This window comes from Salminus brasiliensis, chromosome 5 (genome assembly GCF_030463535.1).
Source record: "Salminus brasiliensis chromosome 5, fSalBra1.hap2, whole genome shotgun sequence".
NCBI classification, from domain to species: Eukaryota; Metazoa; Chordata; class Actinopteri; order Characiformes; family Bryconidae; genus Salminus; species Salminus brasiliensis.
This window is the reverse complement of record NC_132882.1, coordinates 15,409,376-15,436,328: the sequence shown is the minus strand read 5'-3', so window position 1 is coordinate 15,436,328 and position 26,953 is coordinate 15,409,376. Positions and strand designations below refer to the sequence as shown.

At 40.4% G+C, this 26,953-nt stretch overlaps 2 protein-coding genes across 2 annotated transcripts; both read left to right on the top strand.

The window, feature by feature from the left end:
• Positions 1–395: 395 nt before the first annotated feature.
• On the top strand, positions 396–5,795 carry opn9 (opsin 9). The gene is made up of 8 exons (XM_072678768.1): positions 396–522; positions 726–876; positions 2,197–2,336; positions 2,928–3,066; positions 3,283–3,397; positions 3,543–3,626; positions 4,676–5,195; positions 5,512–5,795. The coding sequence occupies exons 1-8, from the start codon at positions 396–398 to the stop codon at positions 5,793–5,795; spliced, it is 1,560 nt and encodes a 519-aa protein (XP_072534869.1).
• Positions 5,796–7,574: 1,779 nt separating this feature from the next.
• Positions 7,575–26,659, top strand: iffo1b (intermediate filament family orphan 1b). The gene is made up of 9 exons (XM_072679565.1): positions 7,575–8,806; positions 14,185–14,245; positions 15,801–15,896; positions 17,048–17,188; positions 17,460–17,647; positions 19,477–19,597; positions 21,383–21,475; positions 21,820–21,950; positions 22,891–26,659. Exons 1-9 carry the CDS (start codon positions 7,917–7,919, stop codon positions 22,973–22,975), a joined length of 1,806 nt encoding a protein of 601 aa, XP_072535666.1. The 5' UTR covers positions 7,575–7,916; the 3' UTR covers positions 22,976–26,659.
• Positions 26,660–26,953: the final 294 nt, after the last annotated feature.

Sequence of the window (26,953 nt, the reverse complement as noted above, 5' to 3'; positions counted from 1 at the left end):
TTGAAAAGTTCTCTCTCTCTCTCTCTCTCTCTCTCTCTCTCTCTCTCTCTCTTTCTCTCTCTCTCTCTCTCTTCACCTTGGCATTTATCATTTGATGCAGTATTCATTTTTGAAACTAACTAATCGTCCTGAATAACAGTCAAACATTGATGTCTTTATCATTTATCTAGCCTACGTATAAATTGTGTAGAGTTACTGTTTTGTATTTGATCTGGTTTGTTGGTTTGATTTGCCACAGTGTCACAGGACTAGCTCAGAGAAGAATGCTGGTTTTGTGTTCTGTAAATGTGTTGGCAGCTGGTAGCTATGTTTTTTCCTGAAAACAAGGCTGCAGTCTCAGTTTAGCCTTTTCTTTTATTCATGAATATGTGTCCCTGTCTATCTGTCAGCAGCTCATGTCTGAGGGAGTCAATCGTACTTGGAGGGGCTTTGTCTCTCACCCTTCCTCCATCACGTCATCCTTCCACTCGCACCTCACTCCCTCTACTGACCTTATTGTAGCCATCATCCTCATCATCACAGGTGAGTCTAGTTTATCTATCTAGTAGCCTTATACAACAGGTTCATTATGACGTTCTCTGTGCCATACACTCACACACACACACACTTGTAGTTCTATCTTGCCATAACCTGTCTGTACTTTCTTATCATTTGTTTCATTACTATCATGGAATATCTTCCATTTTCCCTGGACCGATGCACGTCTCTCTTGTTCTGTCTCTCAGGGGTGGTGTCTGTGACTGGTAACGGTGTGGTGTTACTGATTCATGGCCGGAAGAGAAAAAAGCTGAGAGCTCATGAGCTAATGACCATAAATTTAGCTGTGTGTGATTTCGGCTACAGCCTGCTGGGGGCACCATGTGTAGTCATGTCTAGGTATGCTTACAGTTTAAAGTTATTTGTTTTCTGAAATACTGTGCAGTCATATGCAAAAGTTTAGACACCCCTGTTCAAGAACAAATCCTTTACAGAAACTACACATACATATGCTTTTTTTTGAGTTTGAGTTTGAGTTTGAGCACACTGTCTGCTTATGTGCTGAATTTAACATATTAGGGAAGGAAAAATAATGTTGCAAAAAATAATGTAGCATATAACTTCCCTGATGTGCTACATTAAGCTAATAATGCATTACTGGGACAACAGGTAGCTTAGTGGATGAAAAAGCAGTCATAAACTGGGTTGAATCCTATGACTAATTGGATTTTCATGTCTGAATCTGTCCGTCTGATGGTAAAAATAGTAGACCATACCCAGAAGGCATTAATCCCGCAGTAACACTTACTGAAATGTGTTTTATTACCATCTTTGTTGAAGATTAACAATGATTTATAATCAAAGAGAAGGCACATACTCATACATATGGAGGCATGGTTCTATCAGATTGCATTCTGGAAGGTAGACATGATAGCTGAATCTTAGGATTCAACTTCTAACTGCCCACATAGAGGTGGGAAGTAACGAGTTACATATACTTAGTAAATATACATATACGTTTACTTATTGTTTGACTATTATTATATGTACTGAAGCATATTTGTGGAGAAATTCAACTAAACTGAAAACAGATGGGGTTGCACAAGGATGATCGGGCTATAAATACCTGCAGGGTGTGCACCAGGTTGTTAAAGATTGGCTAAAAGAAGTGATTGCATTTGGACATGTCAAAGGCCATAGTGTGAAGGACGTAGCTGAATCTGCAGGTGTATGGAAGTGTACGGTGATATGGGTCTATCAGCAGTGGCAAAAATCTCAGTCTGCATGAAATTCTCATCAGAATTGTGGCGGAGAGACAAAACTGACAAACTCACAGCTTGTGAATGAAAATGCAGTTTCCCGTGGAGTGTTCGTTCAGTAATCGGTTGTGAATGACCTGCATTGGATTTTAGCAATTTATAATAATATCTGTATTTTATTTCTCACTCTTTCAACTTCATAAATAATAAAACTTAGGATGTAATAAGACTGATGAAATTAAGGGGCTGGTTGTGTTCTGTTGGTGACAGCATCCTGACTGTCATTCTGCTGATGCTGCCCTTTAGCATTTTAGCATTTGGGACTAAAAAAAGAGGAGTAGACCCTGATGAACTTTAGTTCTTATACTGACAGCTGCTGGGTGTACTAAGGCATTCCACTGTTTTACTTGTCACTACATAACATATTCTGTATCTCTCTTTCTCCCTCTCTCTCTCTCAGCCTGTCTCATGGGTGGATCCTTGGAGACCTGGGCTGTCTGTGGTATGGGTTTCAGGGCTTTGTGTTTGGGGTTGGCTCCCTTTTCACAACCTGTCTCATTTCCTTGGACCGCTGCTTCAAAATCTGCAGTCTTCGATATGGTCAGAGACACTCTCTCGCTATAGTTTTATAATTTGTCTGCTAAACTTTATATATTGGGGAAAATAACGTATTAAATATTAAATTAGTCAAAATCTTTGTACATGCCACATTTTATGTGTAGTCATTTCCCACAATATGGTAAATAAAGTGAAAAAACAACAATTGTATATTAGAATGTGTTGTAGAGAATTTGTCATTATTCTAGAAAATCAACAAAACATGTGATTTGCCAAGGGCCTCTAAGCACCTGCAGGTTAAATCATCATTGAGTTGAAAATAGTTATGAACTTTACAGATCTTTTCCAGTCTAAAGATTTAACCAGTAAAGAAATCATTTAAGCATCCAAAGGACTATCTGAGTTGTCATGGTTCTATATAAAACTATTGGCTAAACTAAGGAACCCAGGGTTGAGATAACACACATTTGTTATGTATGAACAAAGAAAATTTCAAGATAAAATGTATTACTGGAAATGATTTTTAATTATTGCATAATATTACTTTGTCTCATTCAGTCTGGATTATAGCAGAAGGGCATGTTCTTACTCATATTTCCACCACCCTGCTGTCTCTCTCTCTCTCTCTCTTAGGTCAGTGGATTGAGAGGAAGCATGTGTCTCTGTCCATTGGTCTGATGTGGGCTTACACTCTCATCTGGGCCTCTCTACCTATGTTTGGTTTTGGCAGTTACAGCCCTGAACCGTATGGGACCAGTTGCACCATAAACTGGTAGGTAACATAGTAATCCTCTGGTGCTTCTAATAGTGCTTTCAAAGAAGACCTTACACAGGTTTCAATATTGTAATAAGGTAAATACACATACAAAGTCTTAGGCATCAAAAACACTTTTCATGAACAATTAATCAAGAGTAATCAGACACCTTTTCTGCTTTAAATGATGAAGGGTTAATTGCTCAGCTTTCAATAAATACCTCTTGTGTGCAGGTGGCGAATGAAATCATCTCTGAATGATAGAATCTACATCTATCTGATCCTTCTGATGTGCTTCGTCATGCCCACACTCATCATCCTCACATCTTACATTGCTATTCTAATCACGGTGAGACAATGTTAATGAGATATGGCTTATCTCCTGTTACCTGCAACCAGTTCAATGAAGTATGACTGTCAGTGCCATAGACATTTTCTTTGTTATAACAGGTGATGGTTCTTTTAAATGAGTCAGACTGTGTCGATTCTCTCAGGTTTATCGTTCTGGTCGCACTTTGGCCTCCATTTCCTCATCTTCTGTCAGCCATGGCAGCAGCAAAGACCTGCGTCTGACTAAGGTACCTCTGTGCTCCCTGTTCTGACCTGTCTCGAGCTCTCTGTCCTGTCCTGTACTGCAAAAGCACAATGTTGCACTTGGGTTATTTTGTAGGTGTTTGTAGGTGTTTATTTTTTTGTTTTACATATTTACCAAAACAGCATGAAATCATTATACTTACACATTAGCTTGATAGCTAGTATTCTGACTGCATTAGCTTTGCTGTTCAGTTGGATTCTGCTACCTTGTCGAAATGTCCTCCTACAGTGTATTTTTTATACTGTAGGGACAGCTGCCTAGGTAAAACTGCAGGTAGGATATTTTGATTGGCCAAAAGTACATATGTAGATAGCTTAAATCACCTATTACAAAGTACTTGCAGTATTAAAAATGTTTTGAAACCATAAATCGCTGTATTTAAGGGGAAATAAGGGTAATTGATGTGATTAAAAAATGCCAAATTGCATTCCCTTTTGGAACACTTTAGCAAATAATAAAAACACACGTATTATGTTACACAAGTGCTTTGTGCATGTGCATGAATCCTCTATAGCAGGGGTGAGCATATTCCTGTACAGTTTTGTGCTTTTCCTGCTCACGCACACCTGATTCAACTCACCAGTTCACTGGCAGGTTTAGTAGGTCTGTTGCTGTGCTGGACCCTGGCCCCATTGCCATTTCTGTTCCATAGACTTTTTGGGCAGGGAAGATTGTTAGAACACCTGTTCAGTAAAACAGACCAGTTATTAGATTACATGACACCTGTTCTTTATCAAGTTTTAAGATGGAAATAGCACACTGTTCAACAGTACTGCATCACAGTTACTACATTCGCAATATATTGAAATTGCTTGCTGAATGTCCTGTTAAAGTCTATAGGATGTCACTACTTCGTTTTAGGCCATGTTTTTTTATTTATAAATAATAAAAATTATTACACTCAAACATTGTTCTAAAACACAACAAAAAATGTTTTTTCTCCAAAAGTTTTTTGGAGAACAAAGAATTTAGACTCTTGTAGTTGTACAGTTTTCCTTGAGCTTCATTTCCAGTATTTGTGGCTGTATCTAGATAGCAGCAGTGGTGTGCTCCTCGTTCCTCATAGCCTGGACACCATACGCCATCGTTTCCTTCTATTCTGCTCTCACCATCAAAGATGAGCAAGAAGAGTCCAGAGGAGCTGTTATGGTCACCGGAATGCCGGGAACAGGAACTGAACACACCAATGGTGAATTCTTGGACTACCTTAGCCTGCACTCCTTCATCAACTGGACATCCACAGAAAACTATGGAGATATGTATGATTCCTGGAGGAATGTGACCCCAGACCAGTATGGCTACGTCCAGGGCTCTACAGTGGGTTCCAATGCTGCCGGAGCAGAGCATCAGGGTCACCGGCCGGCATCCAGCCTGAGGCCTGAGGTCACTCTGATACCGGCCATTTTTGCTAAATCACACTGCATGATTAATCCTTTCATTTACCAGATCATGAACCGTGAGTTTAGGGAGGACGTCTACGACATGTTCTGCTGGGGAGGGGAGAGTGAAAAAAGGAGGAGACGGAGAAGGAGAGGAGGAAGTGAATCTGATGGTGAGGAAAAAAGAAAGTATTTATTGTTAAAGATCTAAACATTAGAGACAGTGTTCAGTGTAATACTGACTCAACCATTTAAGCATCCTCTTAGTGCTAAGATGCTTTTAGGACACCTGCTACTTTTGAACTTCTATTTAAGGTGCTTTTTTTCAAAGTAGTAACAACACTTTAACTTGAGTATGGGAGAAAGTTACCCTACCAGTCTCTGAAGGCAATTAATGCTTGTAGTATTAAATTAGTATGTACTAAGATGCTTTCTTTGCATATTTAACACAATGGTTTTCCACTCCTATTTTCACCCCCTCTCTCTCAGGTTTTCATAGCAGCATCAGTCTCTCTTACTCCCACATTTGGAGGAGGAGAAGCACAGAGACCTCACACTCGTCTGGGGAGCGTGGAAAAAAAGAGGAAGATATGGGGAAAGGAAAAGGCCAGACACAACCCTGGCAAGACAACACCTCTTCAGGGTGTGCGTCACTTGATGCCACCAACATGGACACACAGACCAACGTAAACAGGGGGCAAGGGAGCAGAAGACCTAAGGAGAAAAAGAAAGTGGAATCCACGTCCAGCAGCTTGCTGAACTATGAGGACTGATGACAGAAACAATCTAGGCCTATTACAATCTATTTAAGCAATTAGTTCATCTATTAATCAATAAGTCCTTCTGTGCTTAAAATGTAGCTAAATAGGCTAAAGTGAGTTTGTTCCCTATTCCTTCTCTGCGGCCAAGGTTCTTCAAATCTGCACTTGAAGGGCAAGTGTCCAGCACAGTTTAGTGATTTCCCTGCTCAATAACACCTCTTCAAACTAATCTGTTATTGGTCAGGTTTAGTTGGTGCTTTTAAGCAGGAAATGAACAAAATTTAACCCTGGCCCTTCAGGAGAGAAACTGAAGACCCTTGGCATATGCCATCTCTTCCTTCTGTTCTGGCCTTACTGCCATGGATTGTCTGTTTGTCATAATTGGATTCAGTAACACGCTGTTGCAAAATGTGCAAAACAGTAAAACAGCCCAAATCTCACATAATATAGCTTAATCTGATCTGAAGGGATCTGTAGTGAAGTCTTTTGTGTTTGTCCATTATTATTAAAGCAGCATTTTGGTTTGATTATATAAACACTTTTATTGTACCTCATTGTACCTCCTGTGTATATAGCCAATGCAAATTGCCCACAAAATGTATTTTGAATTATAATATGACAGACATAATAAAAAGCAACAAATTTACATTTATTTACCTACATCAGTTTAGGCCCAGTCATTCACTTTTGAGGTAAAAAGAATTAACAAAATCAATTAATTGGGCAGCCAATCAAAACCAGTTCATAAGCTTAGTACAAAACCAACCCACTTAAATCTAAGGGATAATGAGAGCTTGTAAAATGTAAATGTAAAAATCTTTCCCTTTTGTTCAATATAATTTGGCCTAACAAACAGAAAAATCAATTTCAAAGTGAAAACAATTATATATATATATATATATATATATATATATATATATATATATATATATATATATATATATATACATCATGAAGTCAAGAAAACACTCAACACAACTCCTACAAAAGGTTATTGAAGAGTATAAGTTTGGAAATGGATACAAAAAATCCACTTATTTTACACAATGTTTGTTTACATGAATTAACATTACTTTGATAACATTAATTCAAAATTCATTTGACATTATAGAGCTTTTGTAAATTATTATTTAAAAAAATTAAATTGACCATGATTGCATTTATAAAAGTAATAAAGGGGAGAAACAAGCGGGTGAATTTTTTACAGGCTGTAAAAATGTTTTTGATACTAAACCCACACAAATGTCATAAGTTAACCTCGAGGGAAAATACTACAAAAACATCAATTAAAGAATACATGCCCTGTACAAACTGTAATCGCAGCCTAACGCCTAACGTTTCAATTTCTCTCATGGGTCTTTCTGTATTGTTCTGTCTGTTGTTTACCGTAAGTATGCTGATAAGAGGAGCAGTGGAAATCCTTTGCCACTGACACTACTCACTTAAAACAGTTTTGAATCAATTTCTACATAAATTATATAATATATTAGATAATATATTCTATTTATAAGCGTGTTTCTAACATTTTAACTAACTAATTAACTCAAATTAACCCATAAACCGAAACCTCAGACGTATGAATGCTACTTTGGCTGTTACGGTACTCTGATCAGGTCCAGCACTACGTTGTTCTTTTTTCACCACCCGTATTCCGACATGAACGGCTGGGATTGGTCGTCAGGTGGCTTTCGAAAATACTGGCCAATCCAAGCATAGGATGCGAGACGCTACTGGCCAATCCTAGCGCATGGTAGGCGGAGCTGTTCGAAAACACGGTGGGCAAAAAAATAACAACAGCGCCTTTCCAGTCTCCCGCAGTGCATTTTTTTCCGTTGCTAGGCAAGAAAGCAAGGAGAAGCGAGTTTGCAGCAAGAGCATCCGTTTTCTTTCAGCTTCTCATTACGAACCTTAATTATTTTCACTATTCTCATTGCAGCAGCCGAGCCCATTGTTTAGGCGAAACCCTTATGCGTTCTTAGGTCATTTTCCTTTTCGACCGACGTTGCCCTCTGCGTGTCTGCGAGCGAGCGTTAGCCGAGCCAGCAGAGGCTCCTAGATTGAGTGTGCTGAAGGTGCAGAGTGCTGTGAATGGTCTTAGCGCAAAGCCACTGAGTGCAGCACAGGGCGGTGTTCATGCCAGATCTGCAGCGTGCGAGCTTTCCGTGCCGCAGCATGAATCCGTGGCTGGGAGAGCAGGGTGAAGCCGCAGCTCCGGACTCCCCCTCTGCGCTGTTCCCCGACTCCTCTTTCCTTCTACTGGACGAGCCGCAGCCCCCCACTCAGGGCCTGGACGGCGGGGCAGACCTGTCAGCCCTGGCGCCATTGAACGGCTCTCGCCACCGGGCCCTTCCTCCTCACCCTCATTCTCACCCTCCCGCTGCTGCGGCGCTGCGCAACGACCTAGGCTCCAACATCAGCGTGCTGAAGACCCTCAACCTGCGCTTCCGCTGCTTTCTGGCCAAGGTGCACGAGCTGGAGAGGCGCAACAAGATCCTGGAGAAGCAGCTGCAGCAGGCGCTGGAGAGCAACGCCAGCGAGGAGCCGGGGCAGCGTGCGCAGAGCAAAGAGAGTGCGGTGCAGACCGGCTTCGTAGGGCCCATCCCCGTCCGGCCCTCATCCCTTCCCTTCCAAAACACTAACGGGCCCTCCGCGAGGAGACCCACCGTCTTGTTCACGCCTCCCCTCGCCGCCGCGCTGCAGGCCCGTAGCGCGAATCCGGTCATTACGCTCAGCGCATCAACGCCCACCGAGCCGGCCGCGGCCAACACCAACAACTCCAACAATGCGCCCAATGCGAACAGCTCGGGCCCCAACCCCCCTCCCCGCTTTCTGCCCGGTACCATCTGGTCCTACAGCCCCAGCCGGAGGTGGGGCGCGGGCACTGAGAGGGTCACCAGCCCTGGGGTGTCTTGGGTGCATCCGGACGGAGTGGGCGTGCAGATAGATACAATCACCCCCGAGATCAGGGCGCTCTACAACGTGCTGGCCAAAGTCAAGAGGGAGAGGGACGAGTACAAGCGCAGGTGAATGGGCTGCATGAAAGGGATGTGCATGTGCGCTCTGGGCCTGGATCAGGTTACCAAAGTCATGGCAGAAAGGTTACAAAAAAAAGGCAGACAGTCAACGATCTTATAAATGTGACAGGGTGTCATAGTATATGTCCTATTCCCATAGATTTGTAGTGTGTGCTGTAGTACATTTGTATTGGTATATGTATTATGAGGAAGTAGTAAACTACTGTATACCAGTATATGTACTACTGTATTATAGTAGTGTGTGCTACAGTACACCATGCACTGTATTATGGTGGTATATGTGCTGAGGGATAGTGGAAGCATACTGTAGTATGCTAGTATATGTGCTCCAATATACTTATATACTAGAGCTATGTGTTACTAGAATAGCTGGTTGACAGCTAATGCCACACCTGAAGGCAACTCTTTGTTGTTCGCATATTGTTTAGTTTTGTAGTGAACTGACAGCGCTGAAAGCGGCCATGAAATGGTTCACACACTACATAGTCCACTATTTGGGTAATAGGTATAGACTGGGCCACAGCCTGGGATTTTGACCCCCATAAATAGACACTACACTGGGTCCAACAACTCTAACAATTCTGCCAAATACTCACTTTCCCCCCTCCATACGGTGCACCTGGGTATCCATTCCAAGACACCTGGCCAATGTTTTTTACCAATCCATATGCAGTCAGGATGCCGTCATTTTCTAGAGTGTCCCAACATAGAAGTGACCTCATACAGTGGAATATTTGCCCCGTTACAACATCCCAAAGTGCAGTGGTTGAATATATGCCCTAATCAGCATGTTGTATCACAGAGTCGCTGTAAATTAAAGTAAATTAGAAACAACAGTCCAAAAACAAAAATCCAGATGGTAACCAAATCACCAACCACTCATGTGTATGAATTATCACTTGCAGTCCAGGCTGTAGTATGTCTGGTCCAAACCTGAGGTTTATGAACACATGACCCTGTTCAAGTTTAAGTCTAAAACTCACTTGAATGCTGTACTTACTGAGCAGGAGAATTGTGTGCAACACTGCTATGAATACCTTTGTATGTTTTAATTTCATGACCTAATCAGGTCACTCACTTTTGTTCCATAGATAGTAACTCGGTGCGTATGGTGTGATTTGACACTTTGACACTGTAGCTAATGGCTCTATGGCAGAACCTTGCAGGGTCTGGAGCAACAGTGGACTCAGCAAAAAAAGGCCTGAGCAGCTGCATCCGGCAGGCTCCAGTCCCACTGTCGTCAGCATGCTTCACCAAGTGAAACTGAGCGCACTGAGCGCTGTTCATGCTTCTGGTGCTGAGGAAAATGCTAATATCGGTTTTCACATGAAGGATGGTTTGGCAAGGCAGTTACATAACAGTAACAATAGCAGTTAATCTGGTACCCTAAATCAAATCATCTGTCTTTGTATTGGAGCTACAGTACTATGACCTTGAAGTGCCGCTGAGGCCCCCTGACAACACTAAAAGCACAAATAATCAGACAGCAATAATATGTTGCATGACACTCAGTCACTGCTACTGCTAATTTGTAGTATCATAACGAGAGAAGGGTGGACATGTGTGCTTTTGCCCTGTTGTCTCTTTTTCATAATGTGAATTTCTGGTTCTACAACGTCCCAAAGGTGTTCTGTTGGATTGAGATCCGATATTGGCTCATTGTCGTGTACATAAAAGCACCCTGAGACGACTGTTGCTTTGTGACATGATGCATTATCATTACCATGCTGGAAGTAACCATTTAGAAGATGGGTACATTGTGGCCATGAAGTGATGCATATGGTCAGCAACAATTGTTGACCTCTCTTATCAACAAGACATTTCAGTCTGCAGAACTGCAGAATGTTTTTCTTTATTGCACTATTCTGAGTAAACTCTACAGACTGTTATAGAACTACTCAAACCAGCCTGTCTGGCACCAACAATCATGCCATTCTCAAAACCATGAGATGGCAATTATTACCCATTCTGATGGTTGATGGGAACATTATCTGAGGTAACTGGCCCATATCTACGAGGGTTTTATGCACTGCACTGCTGCCACATGCTTAGCAGATTAGATAACTGCATGAATGAGTAGGTATATTAATAAAGTGCTCAGTGAGTGTTTATTCCATCAATGCTTTTAAAGGGAAAAGGCTGCACAGTTCAACCAAGGGACCCCAAAACATTGCATTTGTGGCTGCTTTGAAAAGAGCTTTAAACTTCTGATTTAAATCTTTGACTTCAATCTGTTTTATAACCCCTTAGAGTCTCAAGGCCAGCCCTGGAGGTCCGACACTTTTCTATTCTACATACATTTTCTTTAACATACATTCTGAATGGGAATGGGAACTGATGCTGTGCAGGATCTCTGCTCCATCATGTTGTAATCTTTCACAGGAGCAGAAGATGCTATTGGGCTCTTTCCTTCAACGGCCATAAATCGTTTATTTTGTGTTTCGGCAAAATTTATTGCAACAATGAGTTGTTCGTGTATCACCCAGTAGCACCCATTAAACCTAGCCTCTGGTTATTTCTGTCCTGGGTAAGTGCAGCTGTTACAGCTTAAGCGTCCTGACTGGTCCATACAAGCTTTTATTGTTGAATGGAGCACGGGGCATTTCCTGTTACTCATACTCTGTGCACTGATCTGTGAGGAAAAATGAATTCTTAGGAAAATGAAATGAAAAACGATTAGAGCACGCTTGACCGTTTGATCACAAAAAATATGACTTTTTTTGGAGACCTAGTGACATCAATCAGATGTAGAGTGGGATTTGTGTGTACATGGAGGAATGAAGAACAAATGAAAGAGTGCGATCAATCAGTGAAGTGAGGAGAGAAGGCAGAGAGCATGGATTAAATCAACTCGGACTTGAAAGCCCCTAGTACAAGCTTATTCTTGTTATGGAATTGCGGCTTATCTCCTGAGGAAACCTGCTGCTTTATGTCCTGGCCTGTCCTACAATTACAGTCATGTTGCACCATTCCACCCTGCGGTCACACAATAGCAGTTTAATTTAAGGCTGGAAAGCCATCTAGCCCATCATAAGCATCCACTGACTCACAATTCATGGCATGTGAACACATGTAGTTATGAGTTATGAGTTATTTTTATCGCGGGGGTTTTCTGGTCCTATGCTTGTCTCCTATTTTTACAGCTCATTTTTTACAGTTTTGCAGTTCTATGTACCTTCCTTTAGTCAAGGTTCTTCATCACAGGTTCTTAATACATTCACGAGTCTTACAAGTGAAAAAATAAGTCCCTTCTGATGTGTGTTTAGCTCCAGTTTGGTAGTCAGCCAGCCTTAGCCTTTAACCTGGTCCCTGTTTGCCCCCCCCTCATTTTTCCCTCTGAGTTTTAAGCCGGGTTGGTTTGGGACTTTTTGAGACAGAAATATTAATGAGACTGTTACGAAACAGTTTGTGAGTTTTTGAATTGGACAATTTTACAACCCTGTTGTGGTTGTGCCAGATTTTCTTTGAAGGAGGAGACAAAGGTGTTTGAGGTTCATTGGATGCCAGTTCAAGTACTCGTTTTAAAATACCCAGGGGGCAGTCGTAATATTTGCAAAAAAGTGTGATTGATCAATGCAAGCACAATTATTTAAAACAACATTATGCTAAAATTTTATTTTTTGCTCATGGGCTCCCCCTACAGTTTAAATTCACACTTTGAGCCACCCTGAAGGCATTTCTTGACAAGCTGAGAGATACAGAACCACCACTAAAAGTGTTACTATTAATTTCACTAGATTTTACACCAATATGACTTTCGATTATGCATCATTATGCAGTGCTTGTGAGCAGTGTCCTGTTCCCTTCACTGTGGAATCACAATGATTTTGCAGCTGTTATTTGAAGATAATACTGTGTTACATAATGCTGCAATTATGTGTGCACAAACGTTCCGAAATAAATACATAAAAACATTTTAATTAATATCTAAAACTTCACAAATGGAGTGTTTGGAATGTATATAGAGATAATATTGACTTCATTTTTCTCTCTGTGAATGTAACACAATATTAAAACTAGCCCCCTATGTGAAGGCTGTACTTTAGCCTGGCTAGTTCTTATTGTTGGATGATTGTATCCTTCAAAATGATGCGATATTACAGCCACCAAGAAGGTGATTAAAATAATATAGCTATGGATTATGTGACTTAAACACACAACTCAGAAACAGGTGTGATTAAAAAGAAATACAGAAATAGTCTTTAAGATAAACCTGGAGAAATTGCTGTCAGAATTTGCAAATGGTATAAATAAGAATAAGTGTGAATATGAACCTGTTTAACTACATAGAATAACCATGTTACATTTTACCCTGCATAAGTTAGAGCCCAACTGTGCCCAACTACACACTGTATCTGCATTGCAGTTCACAGACAAGCACTCTGAGTGCACGTAGCCGTCATCCTCTCTCTCGCTCCCTCGCTCTCCCTCTCTCCCTGCCTTTCTCTCTTCCTCGCTTTCTCTTTGTCTTCCTCACCTTCACCATCTATCACACCTTCAGTAATTGTGTGTTGGCATCTTGGAATTGCTGGTAATGTTTGCTGTTAGTCCAAAAGCGTAGTCCGGCGAGGCGGCTTTAATAAGCTTGGAGAATACTGCAGTGCACTGCATTTAAAAGAGCCCTTACGTAAGAGAGCGTGTGCAGTGAGGGAGCAGAAGCCTTGGTCTGTTCTACTCTACTGCACACTACTACTGTGCATGCGCTCCACTCAGGTTTTTCATGTGAGCTAATGAATTATTTAGAAGCAGGCTCTTTGAAGTCACGCTATCACGTTCACACACTGTGCAGGTTCTCAAAGCAAAGCCTATTTGATTGCTAATGTTAAATCTGAGGTGTTGGTATTTTACAGGAATCAAGCTTTGGTCCTGTTGCACAGTGGAACCGGGCCCAGGTTCGGAGGGTCAGTTCCTGGCATAACTGGTGTTAAAGGTGTTCCCTTTTTTAACACACCTGATCTTACTTATCAGCTACACTTTGCTGTTCTGAAGCTGGTGTATTAGAGCAGTAAAACAGGGAACACTCCAGAACCAGGGTTAGGCTACACTCTAAAAAATGAAGGAGCTACTAAAGGTTCTTTGAGCGATGCCATAGCATAGCCACTTTTGGTTCCATAAAGAACCATTTTTGATGAGATGTGACCTTTAAATTGATGAAGAACCTTTGCATCAAGAGAAGTCTTTGGGTCTTTTAAAGGTCCTTCACACGCACATCTCAATGACAAATAGGGTTTTTTATGGAACCAAAAATGGTTTGTCAATGACATCACTCAAAGTGACCATTAGTACAGTTTTTAAGAGTGTAGGTCACTGCATCTTACTGTGTTATATTAAAGTGGTTAATGCGGTTTGTGTCTTTTTTCTTTTAGATGGGAAGAGGAATACACAGTAAGAGTGGAATTCCAACAGAAGATCGTGGACCTACAGGAGGTGAGGAAATCTAATATTATATACTTTCATGAGTCATACTTGTATTCAGTGAAAGGTGTGACACTAAACCCAGCCTGTCTCAGACAACCCCACCACTATCCACAGAAATAGGTGAATGGGTGAGGAGAAGGCCAGTATCACCTTCAAGGGGACTCACCATATCCTTGCATTATAAACCAAAAGGTTTAATCAATCATTAGGCCAATGACAGAAAACTTGGGTGTAATTGCGGGGGTTTCCAGTTCTAACACATACGTTTAGCTAATTCGTTTGGATCAGATATGTTAGAACATGGAAAACACCTAAATACGTGCAAGGTACTTGAAGGATACTTAAAGAATCAGAGCTCCAAACAGTGACCGTGGAGTGGAGACACTGATTTAAATGTCTGTTCAAGTAAGTTATTAAAACTTGTTTTTTTAGAGTGTTAAGTAAAATCCTGATTCATATTCTGTATCATATCATATCATAATGCCCAGGATAGCTCATGATTTGATTTTCACAGTGTCTCAGCATGTTCCAGCTCTTTACTGCTGTCTTGCATTAAGACCTTAAGCTTATTTTGTGTGTTCTTGGTGTTTAATTCCTTCCCAAAGAACTCAGTGGTGTTATGCTACTTTGTTCTTCATGTGATTTGCTAATTACATTACAGAGAAACCCAGTGCCTGCGAAAGTTCTTCATGCATCTGTGATCATGTGTCAGTACTGCAGGGCTTCACTTCACTTCAGGGCTTCACCTCCATGCCTCACCCACCCGCCAGAGATGTTCATTTAGCCGTATTTGTGCTTCCGTTTTGGTGCAGGAGAAAGCTCACCTATTAGTTATTCACAATGTTCACGTCACACTCTGCATAAGTCTAGACTAAAAACATGTCATAATATTAAACACTGTTGATTTTATTGGAAAATCAAAACTAGAAAAAGACTTTTATCCTGACGACACATTATTTTATTCTGACACTGGAAATTTGTTTGTGAGAATGAAATTAAAAAGTTGTGTGGTGTAAGGCGGTATTAATTGCTCTGCAGCTACACGTCATAAACAAATTAGTTCAGAAAAATGCATCTTTGTACCACCAGGCTTTGGTTTTTTTTATATGCAATATTGTTTAGTGTGTGTTGATTTAACATGCTTTCCACTCATGTTCCCTTGACTTTGCTCTTATTTTCTCAGCCAGGTGTGTTTTTGGGTCGAGGTACTTTGAAAGTATCTGGTTTCCCCTTATTTTCCTGTTTTAGCTTGAAATCCCTGCAGGGTGTGTGTGTCAGGTATGTTGGTATGTAGGTTTGTCATGGAGGTATGAATATTACAAAGACACTGGCCCAAAGGTCTGAAGCATCTCAAAGTAAAAAAAAAAAACACAAGTAAAATCAGGTCTCATCAATTCATGACATTTTAATCGATGTGATGTAAAAGAATTAAGCTGATCCCAGTTCAGCATTCTTACTCTGTGGCGTGTTAGCAATGTACCTAACTTTTGAAATGTAATTTGCAAAATACAGATTTTTCCCATGTTGTTTCTGTGTATGTGTGTGTGTGTGTGTGTGTGTTTAGGACCTTCAGGAGAGTGAGGTGTGTCAGGATGAGTTGGCTCTTAGAGTGCAGCAGCTGAAAGCTGAGCTTGTCCTCTTCAAGGGTCTAATGAGCAATGTAAGTGTACATTGTAGCATCTTTAAATCTATATAAATGTGTACATCTTTGCATAGGATAGTCTAGGAACTCTAGGCATTTTCAGTTTATTCATAAATACATTTACCTTTATGTAATTCTTGTTTTAGTTTATTAGTTTTTCAAGCACAAGTTCCACCTGGGAACTGGTTTACCTCTCCTCCAAAGCACAGTTAGCAACAGTTGCCTGCTGCAAGTCACATGGCTGCTGCAGTAACACACTAATGAAACGTTGGAGTGATCAGATACAGAGAATCATTTCTCTACAGCTGTATAAGTGCATCTCAAATAATAGAGAAAGATCAGAACAAGAAAACATGTCTAAATATGACTTGAATCCCAATGTGTTCTATATATGACTATCAATGTGTCCACACTGAAGATTAGAGATGAATGGATCACATCTAAATACAGAACAAATTAGATTCATTATTTTATTGTTATGAAAGAACCGTATACTGAGTACAGTATACTAAGTCAAAGTGGATACAGGTGGATTTTTGTCATGCTAAAGTTTGGGAACCCCTGCTTTCATAAATAAAAGACAAGAAAAAGCAACAAAATACCTGTATTGAATGGTCTGAATCACTGTGTGGGCCAAACCATGACTTTTGTGTACAGTTACATCCCTATATAGCACTAAATAGCAACTGGCATTATCCCAGGGCAACTTTACAGTAGTTCTGCTCCGAGTGTCTAGTGAGCAAACCAACAGCAAAAGTGGCTGGAAAAAAGCCCCTCAGAGTCAGAATAATATACATTAACAAATAAACAACGTGAGACTTAACCAATTAACCAGTGCAGACCACAGATAGATGCTGGATGTTCAGAGATCATCTGAGGTTGTCTAACGAGAATGAAAATGAGAAATGAATCAGTGAATGCTGTGAGGACATGTTAGTATGAGCAGGTAAGGAACTATAGAGTGAGACAGGAATGTATAGTGTGAGACAGGAATGTCTATGAATGAATAGTTTTAATAGAGCACAAGTGAAGCTTTTGGCACAACAGCAGAGGTTTAGCTGTTGCCAGAATAAACAAGAAAGGGATTTAGCTTTAGTGTCTGTTGGTGGAGTATACTTAACTTCATCATTTACTGCAGTGACGTAATTAGTTAGCTTTCTCACACACAGGACCTGTCTGAGTTGGACAGTAAGATCCAGGAGAAGGCGATGAAGGTAGATATGGATATCTGCAGACGCATCGATATTACAGCTCGCCTCTGTGACCTGGCACAACAGAGGAACTGTGAGGACCCCATCAAAATCTTCAAGGTATGGACACTTATACCCCTCCCCTCCCCACAAACACAGACACACTGCCTCTACCTGTTTTCTCTGGCTACTCTGAAGCACAATTAAATTGTGCATTACTTTTTCATCTTTGAAGAGCCTTAAAGGACATTACTGCCTTAACGTTCTCCGCCTGTGCCGCAATGCTGAAACCTTTTTCTGCTGATGTTTCTTTCTTGGAGGTGACGTGTGGCAAGTTGTGTGGCAGGTCAAATGTCAGCACTGTTTTAGTGTCATTTTTTTTTTTTTTTAGGTTCCAAGCCCACAGTCTTCCATCAACTGTCGTCCACGGAAACAGACAGCCCAGTCTGCCAATGGCAGTGAGACAGATGAGCCGATCAGCACCTCAGAAAGTGATGGAGGTGGAATAAAAGAAGATGATGTGGGGACCACATCAGCCAATCAGATTAATGAAGAGATGCAGAGGATGTTAACCCAGTTGTGAGTTATTTTCTTCTCCCTTATTTTTATTTATAATATACTTATATTTGTATTGTCCTTGGCTGGGAGTGCAAGGGAAATGTAATTACCTGCATTCCCAATGGGACAGGAGCTAACCAGGTCATAAAAGGTCATTTTCTCCTTTGCTGATTCAGTGTGTTGGCCACATCATTGCATCATCAGATCCTGGGATTAGAGCTTTATACGTTTACACATTAATTTTGTTTCCAAACCCTGTGTAGTCTTTTTGGCTGTTGGCTTTTACACATGAATGGGGCCTCATGGGGCTGCAGACCACAAAGCCTAAAGTAGCTAGAAAAAATTGGAAGCAGTCCACAGCAGGTGCAGATTATAAATTAATAAACAGCCCTTGAATATGTGATGACATAAATCAATTAATTATAGGCCTCTCAGGCCATGTCTTGCGATATTTGAAGTAATCATAAACCTCAAACATTACAACTGTGCAGAAATCTAACAGAAATATTAGCCAATTTGACATTAATTGAATATTAATAATCATGTATTTTTTATCCAGCTCTGTTCAAAGCAGATATTAACAAACACAAGCTGTTAATTAAAGTATTTTTTTTTATTGTAAGGGTAGGGAGGCCTTTAAAGATTCGTGTTCAGGGGCCTCATGAGACAGTGGTCTGTTTTTTTTTTTTTAATCACATAAATGAAATTTTATAATTTTTAGGTATTATTATTACTGGGAATGAAGGAAACCAGGAACATCTTGTATTATCCCTGTTCTTTATACCGTTTCTTGTTATTTCTCTTGGTGTGTCTGGTGGCACCTGAGATTCCTGAAATTCTTCATCCTCTAAAGCCACTGACCATTGACCAAGTAGTGCTTATTTCAGTGTATGACCCACAGTTTTCCTTGGTTGGGTATTTGAGTGGAGGATATCTCACACCATCACATCATAGGTGAAAAAGGCTTTTTTTCCGCACCCTGTGAGAACAGAGAAGGGCTGTTTGTGCTAATGAGAACGTCTGACCATGAATGTCTGTTGTGTTGCTAGAAATCAAACATAGGCTTCTGTCTTAAGACAAATTTCAAGAGCACTCAACAAATACTTGCTACTTACTTTCTGTGTATGTTTTTTAGTGAATATATTTGTATTATTTTTCAAAAATAAGACATAAAATAAACAAACTCACTGCTGCACCACAATGAGGCTGAGGGGGGAAAAAGTATATAAAAAAATAAGAATACAAAAAATGAGATACAATTTTACACCACTGATTGATTAGAAGTCAATAGCCTCGGACCACAGTTGAACCGTGGCTGCCCTGGCATGATGTAATGTGGCAGTAATTTGTTCTAGTATAAGAACGTCCAAAAAAGTATGTATAAACAAAGGTTTTACAAGAACATCCTGCTCAATCCTGAATTTAAAGATTTTTAAGCCGTACTAGCAGCCACTAACTCTTTTTTTTCTCTTGAAAATTCATATTAAAAGTATAATCCTCTCCAAACAAAAGTCAAAACAAAGACAAAGGAGAGTCCTGATTCAGCAGAGAAGATAATATGAATATTACAAACCCCAAAATTGTTTGATTAGAGGACACTGTCAACGTACCACCCAGGGAGCACCCAAGCACCCAAGTTATCAGTAGACAGTTTCATTTGGAATACCCGCTGTGGGGTGATCTATGGATGAATCTATGTGCAAATTTGTAATGGATTAGTTGGTGAGCAAAATGTTTTGAAGAGGAAAATATGTTATTCCAAATTAAGTTCCAGTCCAGGTCTCCATCCTTTCCAGACAAGTCAAAACTTTTACTATACCAAGTGCTTTCTGTGTATGTCTGTGTTTTAGGCGTGAATGTGAGTTTGAGGATGACTGTGACTCCTTGGCCTGGGAGGAGACTGAGGAGACCCTGCTGCTCTGGGAGGATTTCCCAGGATGCACTTTGACCTCAGACAACAATCACAGTGAGGTAAGACCTCATGTAAATGTGGTTTTTGGGACTTGCTGTCTTGCACCAGATCGGTGCTAGACAAAAACCTAGCTACTGTTACATAGTTGACTTGTACCTGTAATTACCTAATACCTGGTGAGCACCTGGCAGTGAGGTGCTGTAAAATCATGGGTTTAGGCTGATTAGTGTGCACATCATCAGAAGAGACAGGCTTGATGAAATTCTGCCCCTTTTTATCTCCGATCTTTTCCCCTCTTCCACTCGTCTGTAAGGCCTGGCCAAACAGTAGCTGTAATGATGGCAGTAAAATTGATATACTGTTATGTCTTCTTGTATTTCATTGCTTTTGTTTAAATGGTGTGTCTTGTAGAGCCTGGGGATTTTATTGTTACTCATCATTTCCTTTTTACACTTAAAAAGGAGCAACAAATCGCGTCACGAAGGATTTATTCATGATAGATAATGGTAGATGTACTGTGCAGTCATAATGTCAGCTGCTCTCGGGGATGCTTTGGTGGTAGTGTGGGGATTTCTCACAAAAATGGCATGCTTGCTTTTTAATGAATTGATCACTTTATCATTTTTAAAGCTGAGAACTTTCAAAGTCTGGGTTGGGGATAATGTCAAAGTAGCACAATATTGATGACAAAACAAAAAAAGTAATATATTTAATAATATACACTATATGCCCAAATGTTTGTGTAGACCCCTTTTGAAAGAAGGATCTTGGCTACTTTTAAGTTGCACCCGTTGCTGAGACATGTGCTAGTCCTTGTAGAGAAGTCCTGCCAATAGAATGATTCTCCAAAGCACATAAACATGAACCTGTGCCATTCTTGTTTAAGCCCTAGTGTGGCCTAGAGGGGTATAAAGCCCCCCAGGTATTGAACTGTGGAGCAGTGGAACTGTGATCTCTTGTATGATGGTGCCCCATCCAATACTTGTGGTGATCATCTAACATCCTGACCTCACTAATGCCTTTGTCACTGAATGCAAACAAATCCTCACAGCAATGCTTCAAAACCTAGTAGTATAGACAGTTACTCCAACAAAAAGGAAGAAACAATGAATGAGTAGGTCCCCTTATACTTATCTATCTATTTATCTATTAAACACTGCAGGGATGATTTGTGTTATTTTTATTTGGTGTTCTTCCACTTTCTTCATTTTTCCTTCTTACGTGTTCCTCTACTTCATTCTTTCTTTCTTTCATCTTCCTTTTTCCATTTTCACATAAAATCACTGAACAAAAATGTATAGCTAAAGTAAGATCAGCACTGAGAGCGCAGCTGAATGATAAAGGTTGGATGCTGTACAGTGTGTGGGGCACTGAAACAAACCTGTTTTGGGAATATGTTAGCTCACACTGGTTTTGCTGAGTTTGATGAAAAACCATTGAAAGGGGGAACAAGGCTATTTGGCAAGGGATGAGTCACGAGTTACAAATGCATGTGCACACACACGCACAGATACACACACAATACACACATGTACAGAGGATGTATTTAGGTTGATGTACTAAGTCAAACTTGCCACAGGACATTTCTGGTAAAATTCAATACTTGCAATATGTTTCTTTTGTTCAATAGCTGAACCACAAAAAAGACCCCCAACACACACACATAGAGGTCAATGCAGTGGATGAGTGCAATGCTGGAATGCTGCCAGTCATAGTGTTATATTTATTTCAGGGATTGCTGGGAGGATTCTAAGTGCCTGAGTTTTCCATCAGTAGAATATTCCCCCTGGTTATGCTTTATCTCTGTCACTTTCTCTCCCTCTCTCTCTCTTTCTCACACTCAGCAGGAGGAGTGTCTTGAGAAGGTGATTAAAGATACAGAGTGCATGTTCAAGTCCAGAGAGAAAGAGTATCAGGAGACCATCGGCCAGATTGAGGTGAGGAGGAAGAATTACTGTGTGTGAGATCTCCCTTATATTTAGAAGACAAGTGATAATAAATGAACTGGGTCTGTGTAGTTAAATGCACATAAAAGCACATGTAACTTTTATTTTTATTTTTTTAATTGTAAAAAAGGAAAAAGTTTACTTTAATTTTATTTACTTCAACTTATATTATTATACTTTATTTATTTTGTATATATTTTTTATTATTAATTTCTTTTTTGTTATCTTTATCTATTGGTGAATGGAGGGACAGCAAAGTAAGAATTTCATTGTACAGCGTAACTGTCTGTTTCTGCTGTGCATATGACAATAAAACTCTTGAATCTTGAATCTAGTTGGAGCTGGCCACGGCAAAGTCCGATATGAACAGGCACCTGCATGAGTACATGGAGATGTGCAGCATGAAGAGAGGACTGGACGTTCAAATGGAGACTTGCAGGAGACTCATCACCCAGAGCGGGGAGAGGTATACAGGCATACACACACACACTTGCTTTAAGTCGTACAAAACAGAACCGTTACTGAATGTGAAAGAAACATGTGGATCGAGGCGGTAGAGTAATGTTACAGGATTTTATAGTAATATGACTCAAGTTATGTAGCGTTACGCAGTTCTTGCAGGCGCTGTCCTGCCCACTTCGCTTAAGTTACATAGTGCAGTTAGCAGCATGCTGAGACCGGATTAGCAACGATAAAGATGCTTCTCTTTTCCTATCGTACGTCAGTGGAACATCACAATGACTTTAAAGTTATTTTAAGGTACAAATGCTACATACCGGGGCTCTGAGTGGTCCAGCGGACTAAGACGCTGCCACTGTGACCTAAGGATCGCTGGTTTGAATCAGTCATGCTGCATGCCATCAGCAGCCGGAACCTGAGAGAGAACAATTGCTCTGGCTCTCTCCAGATGGTTCTCTTGTTCCCCACATCACTTTAATGTTATGCTGGCCAGCATTCCTCCAAGCACATTGGTGGCCCAGTGGTGTTGCATCGGCAGCCGTTTGAAAAGAGGCGGTGGCTGGTTTGTGCATGTGTCTGAGTCAGTCCTCATCCTCCCAGTGTCGAGAGCATAACATGTGATAGGACAGTATTAATAAGTGGGTTAGGTGACATAAAATGCCACAAAATGTTGTTTACTTTATTAAACTTGATAACTTAAGAAATAATCAAGATGACGGTTATTTGCGTATGAGTACTATGAAACTTATTTTCTTTTTTTTCACTATTTATATTATATTTAAGTGTGTTTTTTGTTTATTCATGATTCTTTTTCTAAACTGATTTCTTTCTAACTGGTGGATTACTCAGTGACTAATACAATAGTAACAGCCCCAGTATCTTATCTATCTGAGTATTATATTTGTTTCCAGTGCAGTTATTTTACTGTATTTTTTCTTGTCCCTCAGTAAATCCCCCTCTTCTGGACCTGGAGGAGGTTTAGAAATGAGTGACGATTCAGAAAGAGAGAAGACTGGAGAAGGAGGAAGATAATAAAAAAACAACTTGATGAAGAAAAGAAATGAAAACAAAAAAAAAAAAAACAGCTGTTAACCTCCTCTCATCTCCCTGTTAATCCTAAGCCATATTTAGCCCACAGGTGCTGGTTCAACACTGCTGAACTCATACTTTCCTCTATAGTAGGAGCATGGACAGACTGTCTCCATCTCTCAGACCACTAAATATTTCCCAAAATATCAGAGGAGCCAGTGGAGCTAAAAATTACCTGACATGAGTCACATGAATAGGCTTTGTCATAACGGACTCTGATAGTAACTGCCCCCTGGTGGTAACGTTTGAGACTGATCGATGTTGTAAAGGTCTGCTGATGGACCTGATATTTTCCAGACCTGTTTTCATTCATCATTATTGTTTAGGGCACCCTACTGACATTTGCTTAACATTTTTGCTTGACAGGGAAAAGAATTGCTCTCATTATATGCTTATTATGTTGCATGTAACTCTAAATGGGATGCTAATGGAGGGGTGCAGGTTGCCTCCTGGTTCCTTTTTGCTCTATACAAGTGCACATACGCAGTGGTAGCTTCTGTCATTTGATAAAATGAACAGTACACTCGAATATCAATATCACACCTCCATATTATCAGAGTGTAAGATCTGCTTTTTGAGGATGTGACTATCACAGGCCTGGGCGTTCTGTGATAATGTCCCTCTTCCGCACTCATTTTTATTTTTACTAAAGTCAAACTTGAATAGCGTGCTTGAGGATGCTTTTTGACTGAGGTGATATAGTCTGATTGGTTGTGGATGGTGTAGAATCCTGAATAATAATGCTGTATATTCTCGCAGTCGTCTTTTAAAAGGCATAAACTTAAACATCCTTTCTGAAAGGCAGAGCTTGTGGTTGACTGAAGGTTGGTGAAGCCTTGAAGCACTGTTCTCAGATCAGTTTCACCATGTCTCTTAGTAAAAGGGCAGCTGTTTTACGTGCTCCCACAGCTTTAAGACAATATATAAAGATACAATTTGTGCAAGTTCATGTGAAGAGGTTGGCTCAGATTTGCAAAGTCAAAATGCATTTGTGGACCATATTTCTTCCTTCTTCCACAGTTCTTTATAAGCATGGTCATGTCAAGGCAAGCATTTTCAGCACTGTCGGTGTGATTAGTCTACATAGTACCCATGCCATTCAAGAAAACCAGAAACGGAATTGCAAGTCCAAATAACTGGTGGATTTGGGTGAGACCAACTTTTACAGTGATCTGTGCTGTGGTCTGTGCTGGAATATGAACTATTATAAAAGATGGAAAAGCTGATCTCAGCACAGTGCAAATGCTTAAACTTCTGAACCACCAAGACATCCACACTTCAATGTCGGCCGACCGAATACTACACTTGAAAGATGGCAACAAGTTGCCACATTAAGCTATTCTGCTGTGTATATATAGTGCCTAATATTTGAGATGACGTATCGCATAGTGTTAAAGGAAATGAACACTCCTACACTGTGTACGTGCGTGTGTGTTTATAGTCTTTGGTTAGACGTCCGGTGTTCTGTCGCAGTAGTAAATGCGCAGGTAGTCTTGAATCAAGTATGGCATTTGGCTGCACTGAGCCTGACTGAGGTTTTGCAGCAGAACTGACTAGAATAGAAGGTTCATCTGACATGTGATGAGATCTGATTGAGGGACTGGTTTGCTTTCGAGACACTGGCAGTTTATATGAACACCACTGGTTAGAGAAGTGGAAGTGATTCTGTCTGTCGCTTTCAGTTGGAAGTGCTAGTCCAATGTTTGGCAACTTCAACCATCACGAAGCAGAATGCAGAAATAGCAGAACTGCACCAGTAAATTAGTGGGCTGGTCAAAGCTCATTTTTTCCATCTCAGACACGGATGTCAGGGTTGCTATAAATACATTCAGCTTCAGTGGTGCTCACAAGTAGAGTGAAACCAAGACCTGTTTGTCCATAGCATGAGATAGAGTGGACAGATAAACATACACATGAGAAGGAAATGTGAGGCACACACACACACACATACACACCAACAACACCCTTATATGTCCTAATGCAGAAACTTCTATAGTGCCAAATGTGAACTGAGCTTTCAGGGAACAGACTCTGAGCAGCAGAGAGCATCAGGAGCTGATGCTTCCATACGTGGTGCTGAACGGCCGGCTTGTAAATATTAGCTCTGCTTCAAAATCAAAGAGTAAAACACTATTATATCTGTATATATGCTATATGAATATTCTGCAATAAGAAAAGGGAGAATGGCTCTTAATGTAACGTTTGACAGTGGCGTCTGCTCAAAGGATATTCGGATTTGTTTCATCTCCAGTTTTAGATTCTGTTCAATTACCAGCTTTTGTTTTTCATAGAGGTTCCTCCAGTTCTACTTCAGCACTCTCCCCCAAAAGACAGATTGACTTAGTTTGATCTTAATTCTTGTTTTGTGACCGTTATGTTGTGTACAGCTTGTGTAAAGATGTCCTGGTGTGAGTAACGGTTTCCTTTATTACAATCTTCCATTTGTGTAGGTTAGCAAAAAAAAAAAAAAAACCCAAAAAACAGACTTTGCTTTGTAATCTATACCCGTTTCTCTTTAATTAAGAGTAAAATGTGAAAAACATTGGTTTTGGTCACTTTATCACTCAAATGATAACTAGGACTCATCTTGTTAAAAAATTCCCCTCTTTCTCTTATTCTCTTATTTTTGCTCTTAGCAGCACACAGTTGAGATGTGGCGATTGTGTGCGTGTGTGCGTGTGTGTGCGTGCATGTTTTGAGTGTATTTTGATTAAGTATGCTGATCAGGAATTTACTTCTTGTTGAACTGAACTTGATCATTTTATGATCCTGACTGTCTTTAATCATAACACTGTACAGAATCTTCAGTCCTCTGGTGTAAATGTGGCTATAGCATTCAAAACAGTTGGTACAGCATTTGAACCAGCTTTAGAAATCCCAGTAGTTTTCTCTCTCAGAATCCAGACTAGATTTGGAGTAGCTCACATATGAAACAATAAGTAAATTCCTTAACTGACCAAAGTGTAAAGACACTTCTGAAGAAGGCAAACTCAAAGCAAGGAGAAAAGAGAATGCTTATCCAAATGTTAGAATGACTGCTATGATAATGATATGCTATAATCCAGGGGCACACAGTAAAGATCGATACTATATAATCACAGGCTATGCAAGCAAGTCCTCCATCCCTGTCAGAAGAGTTTCTCCTCTTGCTTTTACACAGGCAGTAAGATTCTTGCCCCAGTTGGCGTTTGAATATCTCCTGAATAAACATGCACAGGATCTCTTGCACTGTGGCCCTATGGGCCAGGCCTCGATGTGTATGTTATATCAATGTGTATATATTGATATGTTGTTATAAAAGATACTTCCAGGTTGTCTGTAAATCAGTGCCGCTCTTGTGGTTATAGTCTGGATTTGTCCCATCTGCATTGGATGTACAGCATGAATTAGAAGCAAATTGGATTAACATTGAGATCTTCAAGATGAACTCAAAGTATCATGAGCATTTGTGAATTTCAAAAGGGAATGCCGAGAACTGAGAGATTGAGCTAATGCCAAAAGAAAGAAATCTTCTGACAGGGTGTCTGGACTCCTATTACAGGCAGAGTGGGAAGTGCCTGCTTTAACGATTGCTAAAAGACTGGAGCTTCAATAAAGACTTGAAAAATAAAAGACAACGCTGAACAACACTGTGTGCTGAGTGGAGTTTTTGTGTCATGGAGTTTGTTTCATTCTGTCCTCGTCTTTCTTTTCCTCTCGCTCTCTCCTTCTTTCTCGTGCGCACACACATACACACTAAGGTACCAATGGAAAATATAATGTGTGCCTGGGTGCGAGTTCATTGTGTAGATGAGCCAGGCCTGACCTTTTCTATCTCAGACGTTTTGATGTTCATTTCTTAAGTGGAAATACAGCACTGGACTGGAGAGAGTGCGTAACATGCGTTGAGCATAGATGTTTTTCAGAGAAAGATGACTGTAT

What these genes read in the sequence shown, in the direction of transcription:
- iffo1b (XM_072679565.1), top strand. Translation starts at nt 7,917, where the DNA reads ATGCCAGATCTGCAGCGTGCGAGCTTTCCGTGCCGCAGCATGAATCCG. An exon ending in TCAAGGGTCTAATGAGCAAT is followed by an intron (nt 15,897 to 17,047) that starts GTAAGTGTACAT and finishes TCTCACACACAG; the next exon opens with GACCTGTCTGAGTTGGACAG. An exon ending in AGACCATCGGCCAGATTGAG is followed by an intron (nt 21,476 to 21,819) that starts GTGAGGAGGAAG and finishes TCTTGAATCTAG; the next exon opens with TTGGAGCTGGCCACGGCAAA.
- opn9 (XM_072678768.1), top strand. Translation starts at nt 396, where the DNA reads ATGTCTGAGGGAGTCAATCGTACTTGGAGGGGCTTTGTCTCTCACCCT. An exon ending in CATCATCCTCATCATCACAG is followed by an intron (nt 523 to 725) that starts GTGAGTCTAGTT and finishes TCTGTCTCTCAG; the next exon opens with GGGTGGTGTCTGTGACTGGT. An exon ending in CCATGTGTAGTCATGTCTAG is followed by an intron (nt 877 to 2,196) that starts GTATGCTTACAG and finishes TCTCTCTCTCAG; the next exon opens with CCTGTCTCATGGGTGGATCC.